General features: G+C 34.9%; 1 protein-coding gene across 1 annotated transcript; it reads left to right on the top strand.

Moving 5' to 3' along the window:
- Nucleotides 1-636: 636 nt before the first annotated feature.
- On the top strand, nucleotides 637-5,299 carry LOC108985417 (3-oxoacyl-[acyl-carrier-protein] synthase I, chloroplastic-like). Its single transcript, XM_018957705.2, has 8 exons — nucleotides 637-1,103; nucleotides 2,965-3,320; nucleotides 3,405-3,836; nucleotides 3,959-4,132; nucleotides 4,245-4,358; nucleotides 4,473-4,574; nucleotides 4,682-4,748; nucleotides 4,985-5,299. Exons 1-8 carry the CDS (start codon nucleotides 941-943, stop codon nucleotides 5,050-5,052), a joined length of 1,476 nt encoding a protein of 491 aa, XP_018813250.1. The 5' UTR covers nucleotides 637-940; the 3' UTR covers nucleotides 5,053-5,299.
- Nucleotides 5,300-16,338: the final 11,039 nt, after the last annotated feature.

Genomic DNA, 16,338 nt, shown 5'->3' with positions numbered 1-16,338 from the left:
TAATAGTAAGGGAAAACTCCTTTGTAATTTCGATTGAGATGTTAAGGTTAGATTTGGATTAAGAAATACTCTTAACCTATCTCATCTTATCATTATAGTTTTAATAAATTTTCACATAAAATACAATAAATAATTCAATTTTTTTAAAATTTTAAAACAATAATAATATTAAAAATAATATTTTATTCAATTTTTAACTTTCATCTCTACTCATCTTATCTCAACTCACTATCCAAACCTATCTATTACCTAAATACATCAAAATAAGAATTTGTAAGCATATTTATTGCATTAAATTTATTTTACAAGCTTATTTATTGACACACTCAATGCAGTATTAGCCTGAAACGCTTCTACATCATCAAATATAAAGAAAATATTAATATCTTAATTTTTTTATTTACTATAATAAATTAGTAGAATACATAAAACAAATTCCCTAACCCCTCTTCCAATTGTTTAGTGGACCAGGCACCCAATAAAAGCCCAACCATTTAGGTACAGAACAGCAGACGGGTTAATGGTATATACGTGGGATTTGGGAAAGCTCAATTGTACGGATACCTTATATACTAGAAGTGACTTTAAACGTGTAGACAAACAGTTAAGGAACCTCAAAAACAGTTGGGTGCATTCAACAACGGCCATCATGGGACTCTCTCTCTCTCTCTCTGCAACCAAGTGGTTGTTTGGGGGTAGTTCAGCGGCTGAAAGAAAATGAGGGAAATTCAAAGCCTATTCCTTTGCTTTAATCGCCAACCTTTTGTTTCATTCCCTTACAAAAGGGGAGAAAAAATAGGGGGCGGACTCTCCGACGAAACAAATTACAAAGCCAAAAACAAGAAAAGTCCACTGACAACCCAAAGTTCTCTCACTTTCTTTATATCTGTCAAATCCTACCGCTTTCAGAAAAAATAAAAAAAAGAAGAGAGAGAGAAAGATGGCAGGCATTGCTGGTACTTGTTCTTCAGGGGTGCTGCTCAGAGCTAGAGAATCAGGAGGTAATGGAGCTTCTCTTGTTCAATACAGCGGGCTTAGACCTGGAAATGGTATGCAGACTGCTCAAACTAGGCAGAGATCAAGTTGGTTCATTTCTACTCCAGGTAAGAGCCTTTGATTCTCCTATTTTTAGAATTTTGGCTGAGATGTTATAATGTTTATAACATTATAATGTTATAATGTTTCAAAGTAGGGAAGCCTTTGAAAAGATATAAACGAGTTTGCTTTGGCTTACAAACCTTCCTTTCCAGGACTAATCTCAATTGACCAATATAGACTTCCATGAATGTTGTAACTTTTGGTGCCTTGTGTTTTTCTCCCTTTCCTTTTAAAGTGCCTATTGTATTGGTTTTGTTCTTTTATTTTTTTATCTTATGATTACATCCTAGAGGCTAAGAGGCCGATCTCTACATCAATCAATGGAGGGTAACACGTCAGACTCCTATTGTTTTCTATAAAGTAACTCATGCACCCTATCATTGCACATGAATTTTCAGGCCTTTTATTAGCCTTTGGTGTAGCTCTTCATACACCCACACGCTTTCCAGATCTGCAGCACACTAAAACGACACCAAATTCACTGAAAATAAAATAACAAAAGAAATCAAAAGATTAAAAACATAGTCAACAACCCGAACATCACTTTGCACACAAACATAAACACACCATGACAAAGATACAAAGAGTTATGCTATATGACACATTCGTATCTTATCTCGCTCCCATCACACTATGCTGATATGGTATTGTCCATCAACCATTAATAAACTCTCGTTTAAAATAACAAATTCAAAGGTTGATGGTTAATGTCATATCAACACAGTAGGATAAAAGTGAGATTAGAATATGGTACACAGCATACTCGATGTAATACTATCTGAAGTCTCATTTTGGCCCTAAAGACTTGTTTTCTCTTTTAATATCAAATATAAGAAATGATTGGGTGTACGAGTGTTTTGTTTAGAAAGCAATGGTTATCAATGATACTCAACTTCTACTTGCGCATCATTTGAAGTGGTCAGCTAGGCATGTTAGAAGAGATGCAAACAAAGTGGCCCATAGTCTAGCTAAAAGTGCTTTATTCATTTCAGATTATATTGTAAACATTGAGGACCCTCCTCCTTGTATTACTGTCTTGTCAGTCAATGAATGATTGAGTTTCAGGATGCGTTTGGATGTTGAGCTGAGTTGAGTTCTCTATGAATTGTAATGAGTTGAGAGGGTGGAGTGAGTTCTGTAGGGTCCACCTAAGATGAGTTTAGATGTATTTGTAGGAAGTTGAAAAAAGTTGTAGGTCCCACGTGTAAAGAGATTTTGAGTTGAGATGAGTTTAGTGATTTGAGAATTGAGTGTTTGGATGTTAGAAGAGATCTAAATTTGAACCGAACTCAGCTGAGCTAAGTGCAGTCTAACAACCAAACAAGCCCGCTCCTTTCAAAAAAGAAAAAGAAAAAAGAAATCAATGGGAAGCTGCCGTGGAGAATGATTTTACTCCTTATCCGGGGGACCGGGCTGAAGTTAAAGTCAAACTGTTAGGCGTGAGAGCTGTTATAGTTTATAGTGGATGATATCTTATTTCATGGGTTCTTTCCTCTAATACATTGTTAAAATTCAAGGTCCTGTTGAATTGTACTTTGGTCAGTCTACTAGGTGAAACTTATATACCACTCTAATTATGCAACTTAACATGAGTCTGATATTGAGTAAAACCCATAACATTGTCCTCTGTCCTGATCAGAAGTGAAAACCCAGGAGGGACAGCAACATAGATTTTCAGTTATTGATCCCTTAATGTTCTCTCTAGACGTCACTTGTTGCTATATCTTCAAGTGCTGATTTTGATTTATTTTTATTTTTGTTTGTCTAAGCCTTTTTCTATGGCTAAGTATGTACAGTACTCAATAATACAACATTGACATCTTGATTTGTGGTAATACTAGCTTTATTTTGATTTTCCATTCTCAGCTCCAAAATGCAGAACAATCAAGTCCATGGCTTCAACAGTTTCAGCTCCCAAACGAGAAACAGATCCTAAAAAACGTGTTGTCATAACAGGAATGGGCCTTGTGTCGGTTTTTGGCAGTGACATTGATGCATTCTATAACAAACTTCTGGAGGGAGAGAGTGGGATTAACCTAATTGACAGGTTTGATGCTTCAAAATTCTCCGTCCGGTTTGCAGGTCAGATTCGTGAATTTTCTTCCAAAGGCTATATTGATGGGAAGAACGATCGCCGGCTTGATGATTCCTGGCGGTACTGTTTAGTTTCTGGCAAGAGGGCCCTTGAAGATGCCAACCTTGGAACTGAAGTTCTTGAAAAAGTCGGTCAGATTTTGTAAGCAGCACATTATAATTCACCAGTCTTTACATTAAGCATAACAATTTTCACTTTTTATTGCCTGCAGATGGACAGAACAAAAATTGGAGTCCTAGTGGGATCAGGCATGGGAGGCTTAACAGCTTTCTCCACTGGAGTGGAAGCTCTAATCCAAAAGGGATATAAGAAGATCACACCATTTTTTATTCCGTATTCCATCACCAACATGGGGTCAGCATTGCTGGCTATAGACACTGGTTTGATGGGACCTAATTACTCCATTTCAACTGCTTGTGCAACTGCAAATTACTGCTTCTTTTCAGCTGCGAATCACATTAGAAGAGGTGAGGCAGATATCATGGTAGCTGGCGGGACCGAGGCTGCTGTCATTCCTACTGGGGTTGGTGGGTTCATAGCTTGCCGGGCTTTGTCTCAGAGGAATGATGCACCCCATAAAGCTTCCAGACCATGGGACAAGGATCGCGATGGTTTTGTTATGGGAGAAGGAGCTGGAGTTCTGGTAGTTATAGAATCTACTGTTCTTTAAGTATAACATGACTTAGCTTAGTTTTCTTCTGGCCTTAACAATAATTTATCCAATCTTATATTGCTAAGAATACTTATTTTTGTAAACCAAAAAAGATTATGGAGAGCTTGGAGAGCGCAATGAAAAGAGGAGCAAAAATATATGCAGAGTATTTGGGAGGTGCTATAACATGTGATGCTCATCACATGACTGATCCTAGGTCAGATGGCCTTGGAGTTTCATCTTGCATAACGAAAAGTTTACAAGATGCCGGAGTTTCCCCTGAAGAGGTAAAATTCCTTGATCTCAAGGCTAAAGTTTTCGTCATATTTATATGGAGATATACCATTTATAAGGGAGATTAGAAATGTGATAGAACATTCTCAAATATATGACTTGTAGGTGAACTATGTGAATGCTCATGCAACATCTACACTAGCAGGGGACTTGGCTGAGGTTAGTGCCATCAAGAAGGTCTTCAAGGACACGTCGGAGATAAAGATGAATGGGACTAAGGCAAGAAACCTAAATCCTATGCAAACCAGTTCAAGAATTTCAATGAGGTCTAATTCACCAAATGATGTGGTGTAACTACAACATAGCTTATTAACGGTTTTTTTCTTGTTTCAGTCAATGATTGGACATGGCCTTGGCGCTGCCGGTGGATTAGAGGCTATCGCAACTATAAAAGCAATCAGAACTGGCTGGGTGCATCCAACTATTAACCAAGATGTACTAATCTTAGTCCTTCATTTCTCACATTCGCTTGCCTCCTTTTAGCTAATTCCAACGGTTTTCTTAATGCATTTCATGTTTATATATTTATATTACTCATGTAGAACTTGGAGCCTGCTGTCACAATTGATACCGTCCCAAATGTGAAGAAAAAGCACGAAGTTAATGTTGGTATGTCAACTGCCATATAAACGTATATATATGTGGGTCAAAACTAAATAATTAAAATTGAAATATACATATATATATATATATAAATATATACACATGTTGCTGGGGAATTGTGTTTGCTCAGAGCAACAAGAAACCCTTTTTTTTCAACAATTTCTGTTTTTAGTATCTGAATGATGACATAATGGTACATCCATCCAAAGGTTGACTGATTAAAATTTCTAATTTTTCTGCAGCTATCTCCAACTCATTTGGCTTTGGTGGGCACAACTCGGTGGTTGTCTTTGCCCCCTTCACACCCTGAAAAAAGTTAACCTTAGCCTTTTCTCTTCACCTTTCATTGTTGTGATCATCAATTTTGAGATGTTAAAGCTAATTGGAATCATCATAAAGGAGGGTTATGTCTTTGTATCGGAATCAAGCACACACCGGAACGAGTCTTGAAGGCAATGTTTACATTTTACCTCTGCTTATAGAATTCATGATTGTTTGGATGAATCAGATTTAGTAATTATTTCAGTGAATAAAAAGGTGCTGCCATTTTTCTCTTCGTTTTTCTTGACATTTATCTCGGAAATATAGAGATGTGACTACCGTTGTATGGACTAAAAGATATCATCGATTGGATCCAGTTAATTCACTGCTACAAATGTGTTATGCCTTGTCCAAGACCCTTGCTTGGCTTTCTTATTTTGTTCATTGTGAGATTAGTCAAAGAGGGTCCCAACATAGTGCTTCTTTCGACATTCTTTCCGGGAAATGCCAGGGGAGTTCATGGAATTTGACTTCAAAGTCTGGCCTTTTAAAGTTGGAATCAGTACAAGGATGACTTTTGAAGCTATGCTGGAGTAACTTGTTCAAAGTATATTTTTAGTTACATTTAATGATTTCCTCCTGAAATCTTCCATCATCTCCCCATCAGCTTTCGTCGCACGATCTCTCCACCTTCTATAATCTGGAAGCTATCCATATTTATTTTTCCCAACACAAGTGAAATATATGATAAAAGCACTATCATCAAATAAAACTTCTCTGGCCATTCTTGTGTTTTGTCCTTTGCTTACCTTGAAATTTCGCTACAAAGTGTATTTTGCCTGATTTCAGATACTACCAATTGTTTAAGAAAGTATGTTATTGTGCTAGAGGGAATTGCATCCCAGCAAGTTCCACTTTTGCAAACCAACCTTTGCAACTTGCCCACAAATTAAAAAGGATTTGTCAAAGGCTCACTCTTGAAGAAAAATGTCCTCTGCTGGCTGAAGTTGCTCCTGAGCTAGCTTAGCTTCTTCTACTTGTTGATAGCTGAGCACTAGATTAAACTAATCTATCTAGCTCTTTAGGTGGACATTAAAGTTAGTAAACCCACTAGCATTGGTGCTGATTACTGTACCGACTGCTGAATATGACCCAGCAATGAATGAGCTTGATGTTGGGACACTGGCAACTTTGGTTCCTCTTATCATCTCTTTCGATCTATAATATAATTAGATTCCTTCTAATTATGTTTATACTATGATTATATCAATAGATTAGGCCATCATTAGGGACATGACTTTTTAATGTGTTTTTTTTTCTTCTCTCATCCTTTGGGCACATTAAAAGGGTCCTGAAAGCTGAAGGATCATTATGTGCTTTGTTGCAATATTGGTGCATAATCAGAAGTTTAAATTGTGAGAATATGTCTTTGAAAGATACTGAGTTTATTTACTGCAATTCTACGCCATGATGAGTATACATTCTCTTCTGACTTTTCAGGGTTTCTGTCATGCACGAATACTTCAGTCTGCTAATTGTTATTTTATGAATCATTTCTTTCCTTGGATTTTCCTTTCCAGAACAAATGGGAAACCATACCAACTTGATTCAGACTTATGGAACTTGCGTCTGAAAACAGAGGAACCCAAACTAAACATATCACTTGTGTCTCAGATTTACTCACTTTTTTCAAGAGAAGTGTGTGGAACTTACATACTCTCTCATATTTACCCACTTTTTTCATGTGGGTTCCAGATTTATCCACTTTTTTTTTTCAAAATTAGCGATTCTAAAACTGTATCCAGCGTTACTCTAACAATTTTTATGCTAGCTTAACTACTTTTGAGGCCACAAATTACAGAAGGTGAAGCATAGAAAAAGCTGCTATGCTATCAGATTCAACAAACTAATTTCTGAAAAAAATGAAGCTGGAACAGAAGTAAACTGTTTGCTGAACATGTCCAAGGCAAACATTTAAAAAAAAAAAAAGCAGAGAGCTTTAGGCTGGTTGAGCTACTAGCTTTTGAAAATCCTAATTTCACAATTGCTCTGACTGTTAGGCTAATAGAGGACCATAAAACGACAAGGTATTAGTGGAGGACCAGCAAACCTACCAAATTAACTAAGCTCATCATCAACTGCAGGGGTTGAACGACATTGGTTCATAGGGGGTTATAATAACATCACAATACCTCTAGAATATGTGTCCATTTACAAAGAAAAAGCTCACCACTTGCACTGCCCAATAAAATACGTACTGAAGAAACGAATACATCCCTGACCTTAGACCCCACAAATAAGATCTAAGAAAAAAGAAAATCAGATCATGATCATGATATTCATTCAGCCCTTCAGCTTCAGAAACTACAAAATAAATGGAATATTGGAGGGAGATGACAGAATGTCCCTTGCAAGATGTTTTCAACTCCCAATTGAAACTTGGGAAGTCCTTTTCATGAAATTGCTTAGTTGGTCCAATGCTTAATGGACAGCTGAGTAATCAACCTCAATTTGACCGAAAGATTATTCAAGTCCAAGTAAAAGATGGAATTATTTCCTTGCATGCTTGGGACAACATTTGCTAACATCATCCCCATGGCATACCTTCGTAAGGTCCTTGGTTCTAACAACAAGACAACATGAGAAGTTTTGTTTCAGTATTAAATCACAATCACGACCAGATTTGCTTAAAATAATTGGTTTTCAAAACTCAACAGAGAGCAAGCTGAATTTCAACACGTACGATAAGCTGAATTCTTTGTTCATCATTCTAGCTTCAACAACCATGGAAGGAATCATAGATTTTCTCGGAAAAACAGCAAGAGGTTTATAGAAGTTGAGATAGAAACTATGCATATATCCATCCAACAACTTGTATATAGGTGGAATGTTGAATGCAATATGGTATTTTTTCAGTGTTGTAAGAGGCATTAACTACCTTAATTTAGTATTTTTCAATACTTAACAACTAAATTAAGAATTTTATTAGGACAAATTTAATTAATTAATCCACTTGATATGATACGCCTCCTTTGTACACCACACATAGTGATGATCACCACTTAATTAATAATGTTGTAAGTACTGTTAACTCTTTACATAAAGGTCATAATTTAGCAAATTAAAAAATTGACACTTTTTTTTTTTTTTTAGTTTTTTTATAACAACCACATTCCACTTTTTCTGTCTCAAACATATATAATTAGTACTGCTAATATTCTCAGATTTATTATTTGTTTCTTTTTGTAAGAAAAGAACATCTTTTTTTAGCCATGCATGTGTAGAAACATCTATTTCACTTCATAAAATGCCTGATAGGAGGAGTGAGGTAACTCCTTATAAAACTCAAGATGAGTTTGTTCCTAAGTCATGTGGGACTTCTCAACACGCTCCCTCACGTGTGGGCCGATATTTCCGATACCATCATCGTGGGTAGGTCGCAAGAGCCCATCATCAGTCATAAGTTAACCTGCCTCTGATACCATGTAGAAAAACCTATTTCTCCTCATAAAAGGTCTAATAGGAGGAGTGAGATAACTTTTTATAAAATCCAGGATGAGTTTGTTCCTAAGCCATGTAGGACTTCTCAACAGCATGTCCATGCATTAATACATTAGATCACAGTTAGAGATATATATTAAAATGCTCTTTACAACTCTGAAAATTCATAGACAAAGTTAAAGATCATGAAACTAGAAGATTGCAATTCAAAAAAAGTCCAATAACTGAAAATTTATTTGAATCTTGTAAATTTATAAGCCAAGATAATCAAATCGTGATACATTAATAATATGAATGATGTGTTTTTCACTCCGACTTGTGAATATAATATATAATATACGGCTTTATCCCGTTTGAAACTCTAATAACTAATTACGTACCAGTAATTAAAAAGAAAAACATGTGCGACCCATCAACATTATCCTAAGATATATTGCATTACCCTTTTTCTCCCATTCTTTTAGCATCTAAAATGGAAGGGTCCCAGTACCTAATTATGATCAGAAAAGCAAGAGCGTGCGTGCATGAAAGAAATGGGTTCTAGTACTTTAACCTAGTCATGTCTGTCTTGGGATCTCCCAGATCGATGATCAGGTTCTGTAATGGAGCTCTATAATATATAAATATATATATATATATATATATATATATATATATATATTATTAAGATTCAATGGACGAGGGATTCTTTAACACCCTTTGCACGTCTATACCTAAATGAGATTGAAATAAAGACTAATTTACATTTCATCATTGAATTTGAAAGCTAATATATATTTTTTTTTCCAAGTATATATTCGTATGTTTTTTAAGGAAAACTATATTTACAAACTGGTGTGGAGAATATACGTACAATATTTTACATTATTGACATAGTTTGATTTATAAGATTAGAAACTTAAAATTAAATCTTTTTATAAATCAAACTATGACATGTCAATAACGAATGGTGTGTGGTGTGTTCTCCACGTCAACTTGTAATTTCTAGCATTGCTCTTTTTCTAATACAAAAAAAAAAAACATATCTCTAATGTCTTAGTTATCGTAAGCTCCGCAAACACGGACAACCTAATATAATTGAATCCAAGCATGCATACAGGACTAGATCGATCATAGGAAAATCAGTCTTGTAAGTTGTATGCATGATGTTTATATATCCTAGCTGTGGTCCTACGCCTACCGATAAAACGAATTGAAGAGAATGTGGACGTTATAAGGTCCCGGATCAAGAACCCATCTAATTCATGTCTCTAATAAAAAGATGTGTCCTTTCTTCTGCAGAGGAACTGCATAAGGAGGGAAATTATGAGTGTCCACTCTGTCCGGTGGTTCTCAAGCTTAAAGGAATGAAATGAAAAAAAAACTAGGTCCACATCATGACATCATCAAGCAAAGAAAGTCCTAATCATAAGATCCAACGGCTTACAAAGGCTAAAAAATTATGAGTCAAAAAAGAGTAAAAAAATCATTCTACCTTTGGGGACCAAAGTCCCACTCAGCCACCTTGGAGGCAATTGTGAAGTGGAGGGTAGCCTCTAAGCACATAAAGCAAGCAATACAGTATTATTATTTTTGCCCCTTTTGAGCATGATTGTCCTCACATGGATTCCAACCCAAAATGCTTCATTTTAAGGGTTTTTTTAAATTTTTTTTAAGGTACCCAACTAAAATAAACTACTCCTTATCCTTAATTAGTTGGGCATGCTTTTAGAAATAATAAAGTTTTGTGGGATACCCTACATGCCATGACTGCTGCCTAAACAATGCCAAATTAATCCTAGATGGGTAAAATTAAAAGGGCAAAGGAAGAAAGAGAGTGGCTCAAAATCATCCTAGCTGGTTGGGGTTCTTTCATTTGCAAAGTTAATTTATTTATAATCTCATGCAAATGAGATCTCTAATTTGTGCAGATTAATTAGAGTAAGCAGCAAAGTAACACCCACCTTCACCTAAATTGGTTGAAAATTCTGAGAAAGCTACTGATTGGATCATCGAACCTTAAGTTAGAGACACAAAAATACTCCTGCGATCTTTTGAGAGTTAGTGTATTAAAAAATTTCATTGAGATCATAATCGATGTGCACATAATATAGCGCAATGAGCGGCTTCGAAATGTTTATTTGAAAGCATACCCATTATTTTTTTTTGAAAGAAACATACTCATTTCATTAATAAATCGAAGTTACAAATGTGACTTATCAATACAAGAAATTTCAATACACAGAAAATCCAGTTATAAGCCAACTAACGCAACAGCTCTGGGGCTTCCCCACACACAAATACATTTGCGGCGGACATTGTCTTAACTTCTAATCAAACTTTCTCGGAACAGAGAAAGCGCTCTGTAAAAACAGAACTTAAAGGTCTTCTCCATCCTCCCAGGGAAGAAGAGTACGGGACACTGCTATGGACATTAAATCCAAAGCCTATTCCTATTCTATTAGAACTAAACTAACAAACAATTAACAAATAACCACATTAACAACTACAAGACCACAAGTTCTGGTGAGACCCTAGACGTCACGCCCACCGCAAGCATCGTCATTTCGAGCTCTGGTGGAACGAGCACCCAGCGTACATACAAACCACAACAGCCCGGCTGTATAACCACCGGCCATAGCATCGCCCAACACTCTCGAAGCCTTGCCCCGGATTACGTCCGATCTAAAGGCCCAAACCTCACTCGGGTCAACAAAAGCAACACCAACATCAGAAACAAGACAACTACAAAATACTGAAATGGACAACAACAAAGAAACGAAACAAAAGACAGTACTAAAAATACAAAACGGATGAACAGTACACAATGGTCAGCATTGTTTCGTGCAGAACTGTTCACGCTGGGAGAAAAGCCGACGGTCAGACTTGGAAAACCCGGAGCCAGTGGTTCCACAGCAACCGAGCGTGGTGTCGGGAGAGGGTTCCTCGGTGGCGCGTGAGGGCCACGTGCCAACATTGTCCGGAGTTTCGTCCAGCACGTGCGGGCTACGCACCACTCCGATGGACGCCGGATTTGGAAGTTCTGAAGATCGGCGGCTGGGCGTCATACCAGTGGGGCGCGTGTAGAGAACTGGTGGCCGGAAAGACTCGAACGACGATCCTTCCTTATTCGGCCTAAGAATACAAAATGAAATAAAAACACTACACAGAAGTTAAACTAGACAGAGAAGAGGGAGAGGGCATGGGGGCGAGAGCTCCCTTCCCGCCAGATCCGGAGGTTTGGACGAGTTAGGGAGTTTTTCGTTCGGAGCTAGGGGGATGGAGGAGGAGTTCCGAAAGCATACCCATTATTAGTATACCCCTATCTTTTGAATTTTTATAATGAAAAAGACCCACCTATTATATGAGTGTAACTAAGGTAACTTTGTCTATTAAAAATTCAATTTGTTTAATTTAATACAATATAACTATCTTGCCTTCCAAAACAAAAAAAGACACCCACCTCACCTGCAATTTGGTCTCCACATGGTGTCTACGTGCACATACATCACTAGTCTCCAACAAGGACTATTTGGGAGTTAGATGATAATTTTATATTTTATTTAAAAATTTAAAATATTATGTTTTAATATTATTATTATTTTAAAATTTAAAAAAATTGAATTGAAATTTAAAAAAATTAAATTATTTATTATATTTTATATAAAAATTTAAAAAAATATATAATGATAAAATGATATGAAAATTTTATTTCTCATTCTGCACTTAATTTTATGAGAAATGATATTTGCCGTCGTGAGTGTACAAGCGTCATACAGTCATTTTGAAAAAAATAAATAAATATAGAATTCACATAAAAATAAATTAATTTTTTATATATTCTACGATTATATATAATATTATTTTAATTTTATTGCTTATTTGTTAAAGTACTATTCTTTCTTAGAAAAAATAAATTGTTGAATATCTCTCTCTCTTCCCTTTTGTTGGTTTGGTGAAAAGACTGTTTGTCTTTAGTCTGTAGTGACGACAGTAAAAGCATTCCAGGTCTGAGGGGATGGTGGGGGAAATCCATGGCATGTTCCATTGGAGATCGTTGGGGGAATCAAGAACAGCCTTGTCTTTTTTATTTATTTTTTCTCCTCTTTTCTAAAAGAGCTTTGCTACACAACCTCCACCACACTCCACACTCCACACTTTTTTAAATTTTTTAAATTTTTAATATTTTTTTTAAATTTTTTTTTGAGTTTATTCTTTTTAAACTCAAAAAGTGTGGAGTGTGGAGTGTGGTGGAGGTTGTGTAGCAAAGCTCGAAACAAAAAAATCTACTCAACCTCCTACTATTCATACAACCTCCACACTCCACATTATTTTAAATTTTTTATTCATTATTCATATAATAAATATTTAATAAAAGAAAAAAATAATAAAAATTAAAAATAATGTGGAGTGTGGAGGTTGTATGAATAGTAGGAGGTTGAGTAGATTTTTTTGTTTCTAAAACTATTTCTCAATTTCAGCTCTCATGATTGCAAGCCATATATTATTTTAATATTAAAAAACTTATTACAATTATAAATTCATAACCGACTTAAATTTATGTGATAGCTAACATTTATTTTATAATAAAAATAATTATAAATTTATTTTTATAAAATTATTTTGAGAAGATTTCTCATTAAAAAAGGTATGATTTTGTTTTTAGAATTAAATTTTCCATTTGAATATTGTAATTAATTTTAGGCAAATTTTTAGTACCTAAAAAACCTATCATTATAAGTTGCACCAATATCCGAAATTCATTTTTTAAGTATATAGTAATTGCATCCTGACCCCCAATAATTGGTTTAGTACTTCTCATTTTTCACCCCTTCACCAAAATTACAAATTATGCTAATTACCCTAATAGTTTTTATAATAATAATTCTATCCCATTACCTTAAAGCAATACTTCAATTATTGTATCCAAATTAATAATAATAATAATAATGGACAGGTGTCGGACTATAAAGTAATCATATATGTATAAGAAATTAAATATATATATTTATTTATATGGAGCCTAATCATGCACGGGGGGACAGGCAAACACACACATTACCCCGCTGTAATTGGTTAATTAATTTGTCTTTGCTAGCTAGCTCTCTTCCATGTCCTCTGATTTAAATGCTAAAATAATAATAAAAAAAATAAAAAGTTGAAAACTTGGAACAAAATTAATTAATTAATTATTTTTAAGAACCTTGCTGACATGGACTCAACGAATTTCTAATGTTCTTTATTTTTGTCCATAAATCATACCAAGACTTTGATGAAAAGGGACATCGAATAATTTATTGGAGTAATATTATATATAATATTTTCTTAACTTTTTTTTTAAAAAAATAAGATTTACTATTAAAAAAATAAATTTTTTATGTGAATCTAAGATTTATTTATTTATTTTTTAAATAGAATGTGTAGAATCTGAATACTTTAAAATTATAAATATCATTTCTCAATTTACAAAACATTTGTAGTCACAAATTGTTACATGCATTACACATTAATTTATTTTAAAGAAAAGTGAATAAAGTAGTAGGACAGGCCACCTGTTTGTGTAATTAAAAACTAATTATCAAGCACAGTTTGGTTAATTGCATTGTTATAAAAGGACATCATATAAATAAATAAATATATATTAATAAATCCATTAAAGGCTTGATACAATGTAGGAGGCCGGCTAACTGTGTCTTGATCATTTCAACTTGCATGTGCAATAGTTAAAAATAAATAAATATTAATTAGTCTTTGAAAAATATGAAAAATAATAAATGACAAACATAGATGGGGTCCGAAGTCAATATGAAAAATAATATTTGAAAGAATTAATGAAAACGTTTTAGAATATTCTTACCTATAACTCCTAATTCCTTTATATATTCCAAGTTCCAACTAATTGAAACTTAGAATAAAACTTAATTCTCTTTATATATATATATATATATATATATATATATATATATATAACAGAAATTTCATTGAAATAGCAACATTACATCAATTGGTATCAAACCAAAGTGCATGACTAACAAAAGAAGGGATCTGCTTCCACCAAACATTAATATCTACAATGTTCCAAGTATATCTAGCTAAAGAATGAGCAACTTCATTCCCAATCTGACTAACATCTTGAACACGAACCTCCTGGAAACGCCCCATTAACAACTTGGCTTCATTGAAAAAAATTCCTAGCACTAGGCCACGATTCCTCTGTTGACTACAACTCTTGTACCACATTCAGACAATCGCAATCAAGGATTAATTTAGGAATACCAAGTTGGAGGCATAGTTGTAGACCTCTACTAGCAGCCATCACAATTCCTCCACTCATATCTCTTAGGACAATCCCAACTCATGCTTTCCTCAAATCAGCAAACACTGCACCATCTACATTTACTTTGAGAAAACCGTCTGGTAGGGCTTGCCATTTAGAAACCTTGTGCATTTCCCGTACTGTTGCAGTTCGCACCTCATTAAAAACTTTGCAAAGGGATAAAGCATGGTCAACTGCTTGTACTGGTTGTATCAACTTTGCCTCCATCTGCCAAAGGTTCTGCCTGTACCATAAGCTCCAGCACAAAATAAAAAAACACAGTTAAGTCATTTTCACTACCTTACCTAGTAACCCTTCTCACCGTATCAATAAAGCTCACAGAGGGTTGAAACTGTTGTAACATTGGAAGAAAGTTTTGCCACAGACTATAAATGGTAGAACAAGTGAGCAAAGCATGATTAATATCTTCCTCATGAACATGGCAGAAACCACAAAGAGACTCCACTTCAACATTTTTCTTCTTGAGATTAGTGAGAGTTGGCAATATATCCTTGCAAGCCTTCCAAGCAAAATTTTTAATCTTCTTGGAAACTTTCATATGCCATATCCTCCTCCACAAAGTTCTGTCTTATACGCACTCTTGACAGAGAACTTACCACTTGCTTCCTTATCCCATATCCATCTATCCAAAACTTGAGTTGGTACCAAAGTTTTAAATTTCGTACCGTACCGGCCGGTACGGCCGAAATTTTTCGTTTTGGCCGTCCGGCCGGTACAGATATTATATCTATTTCGTATCGGTTAAAATACAAGCCGTTAGGGGTGATTAACGGTCTGGTCGGACCGGATCGGACCGAGACTTAGACCGGTCCGGTCCGGTCCATATTTTAGAGGACCGAAATCATTCGGTCCGGTCCACGGTCCACAGTTTTTTCGGACTGGACCGGACCGGACCGGACCGAATGAAAAATTAAAAAAAAAATATTTTTTATATATATTTTATATATAATAATTGTACAATTAACAATATAAATTTTTAAATATATTATTAATACTTGTTAATATTCTATAAATTAACAATATTTTATATATATCTTCATTTAACCTATCACTATTAACAATATAAAATTTTAAATATACTATTAACACTTGTTAATATTCTATGAATTAATAAATATATAATATCAATTAGTTAATTATATAGTAATTATATAAATTAATAATATAATTTTCATCTAATTTATTATCATTGACCATATAAAATATTTTTTTATTGAGTTTGTTACATAATCCACATTAATAAGTCACTTAATTTAATTTAGTATTTTAAATAAATTTTTTTATTAATTATTAAAAAAAAAAAAAAGAGGGCGGACCGACTGGACCGGACCAGCTATCGGTCCGGTCCGGTCCCTTTGGGTGTTCGGTCCAGTCCAGTCCGAAAAAATAATGGACCGAAAATTTTCGGTCCATCGCCGGACCGGACCGGCCCGTTTGCAGCCCTACCGGCCGTACCGGTCGGTACCGGCCATTTCGAACTGAATTTCGGCCGGTACCGGCAGATATTTCGGCCTGTAT

Source organism: Juglans regia, chromosome 2, assembly GCF_001411555.2.
Source record: "Juglans regia cultivar Chandler chromosome 2, Walnut 2.0, whole genome shotgun sequence".
Classification (NCBI taxonomy): Eukaryota; Viridiplantae; Streptophyta; class Magnoliopsida; order Fagales; family Juglandaceae; genus Juglans; species Juglans regia.
Note: the sequence above shows the minus strand (reverse complement) of the source record. Positions and strands in the feature narration are given on the sequence as shown.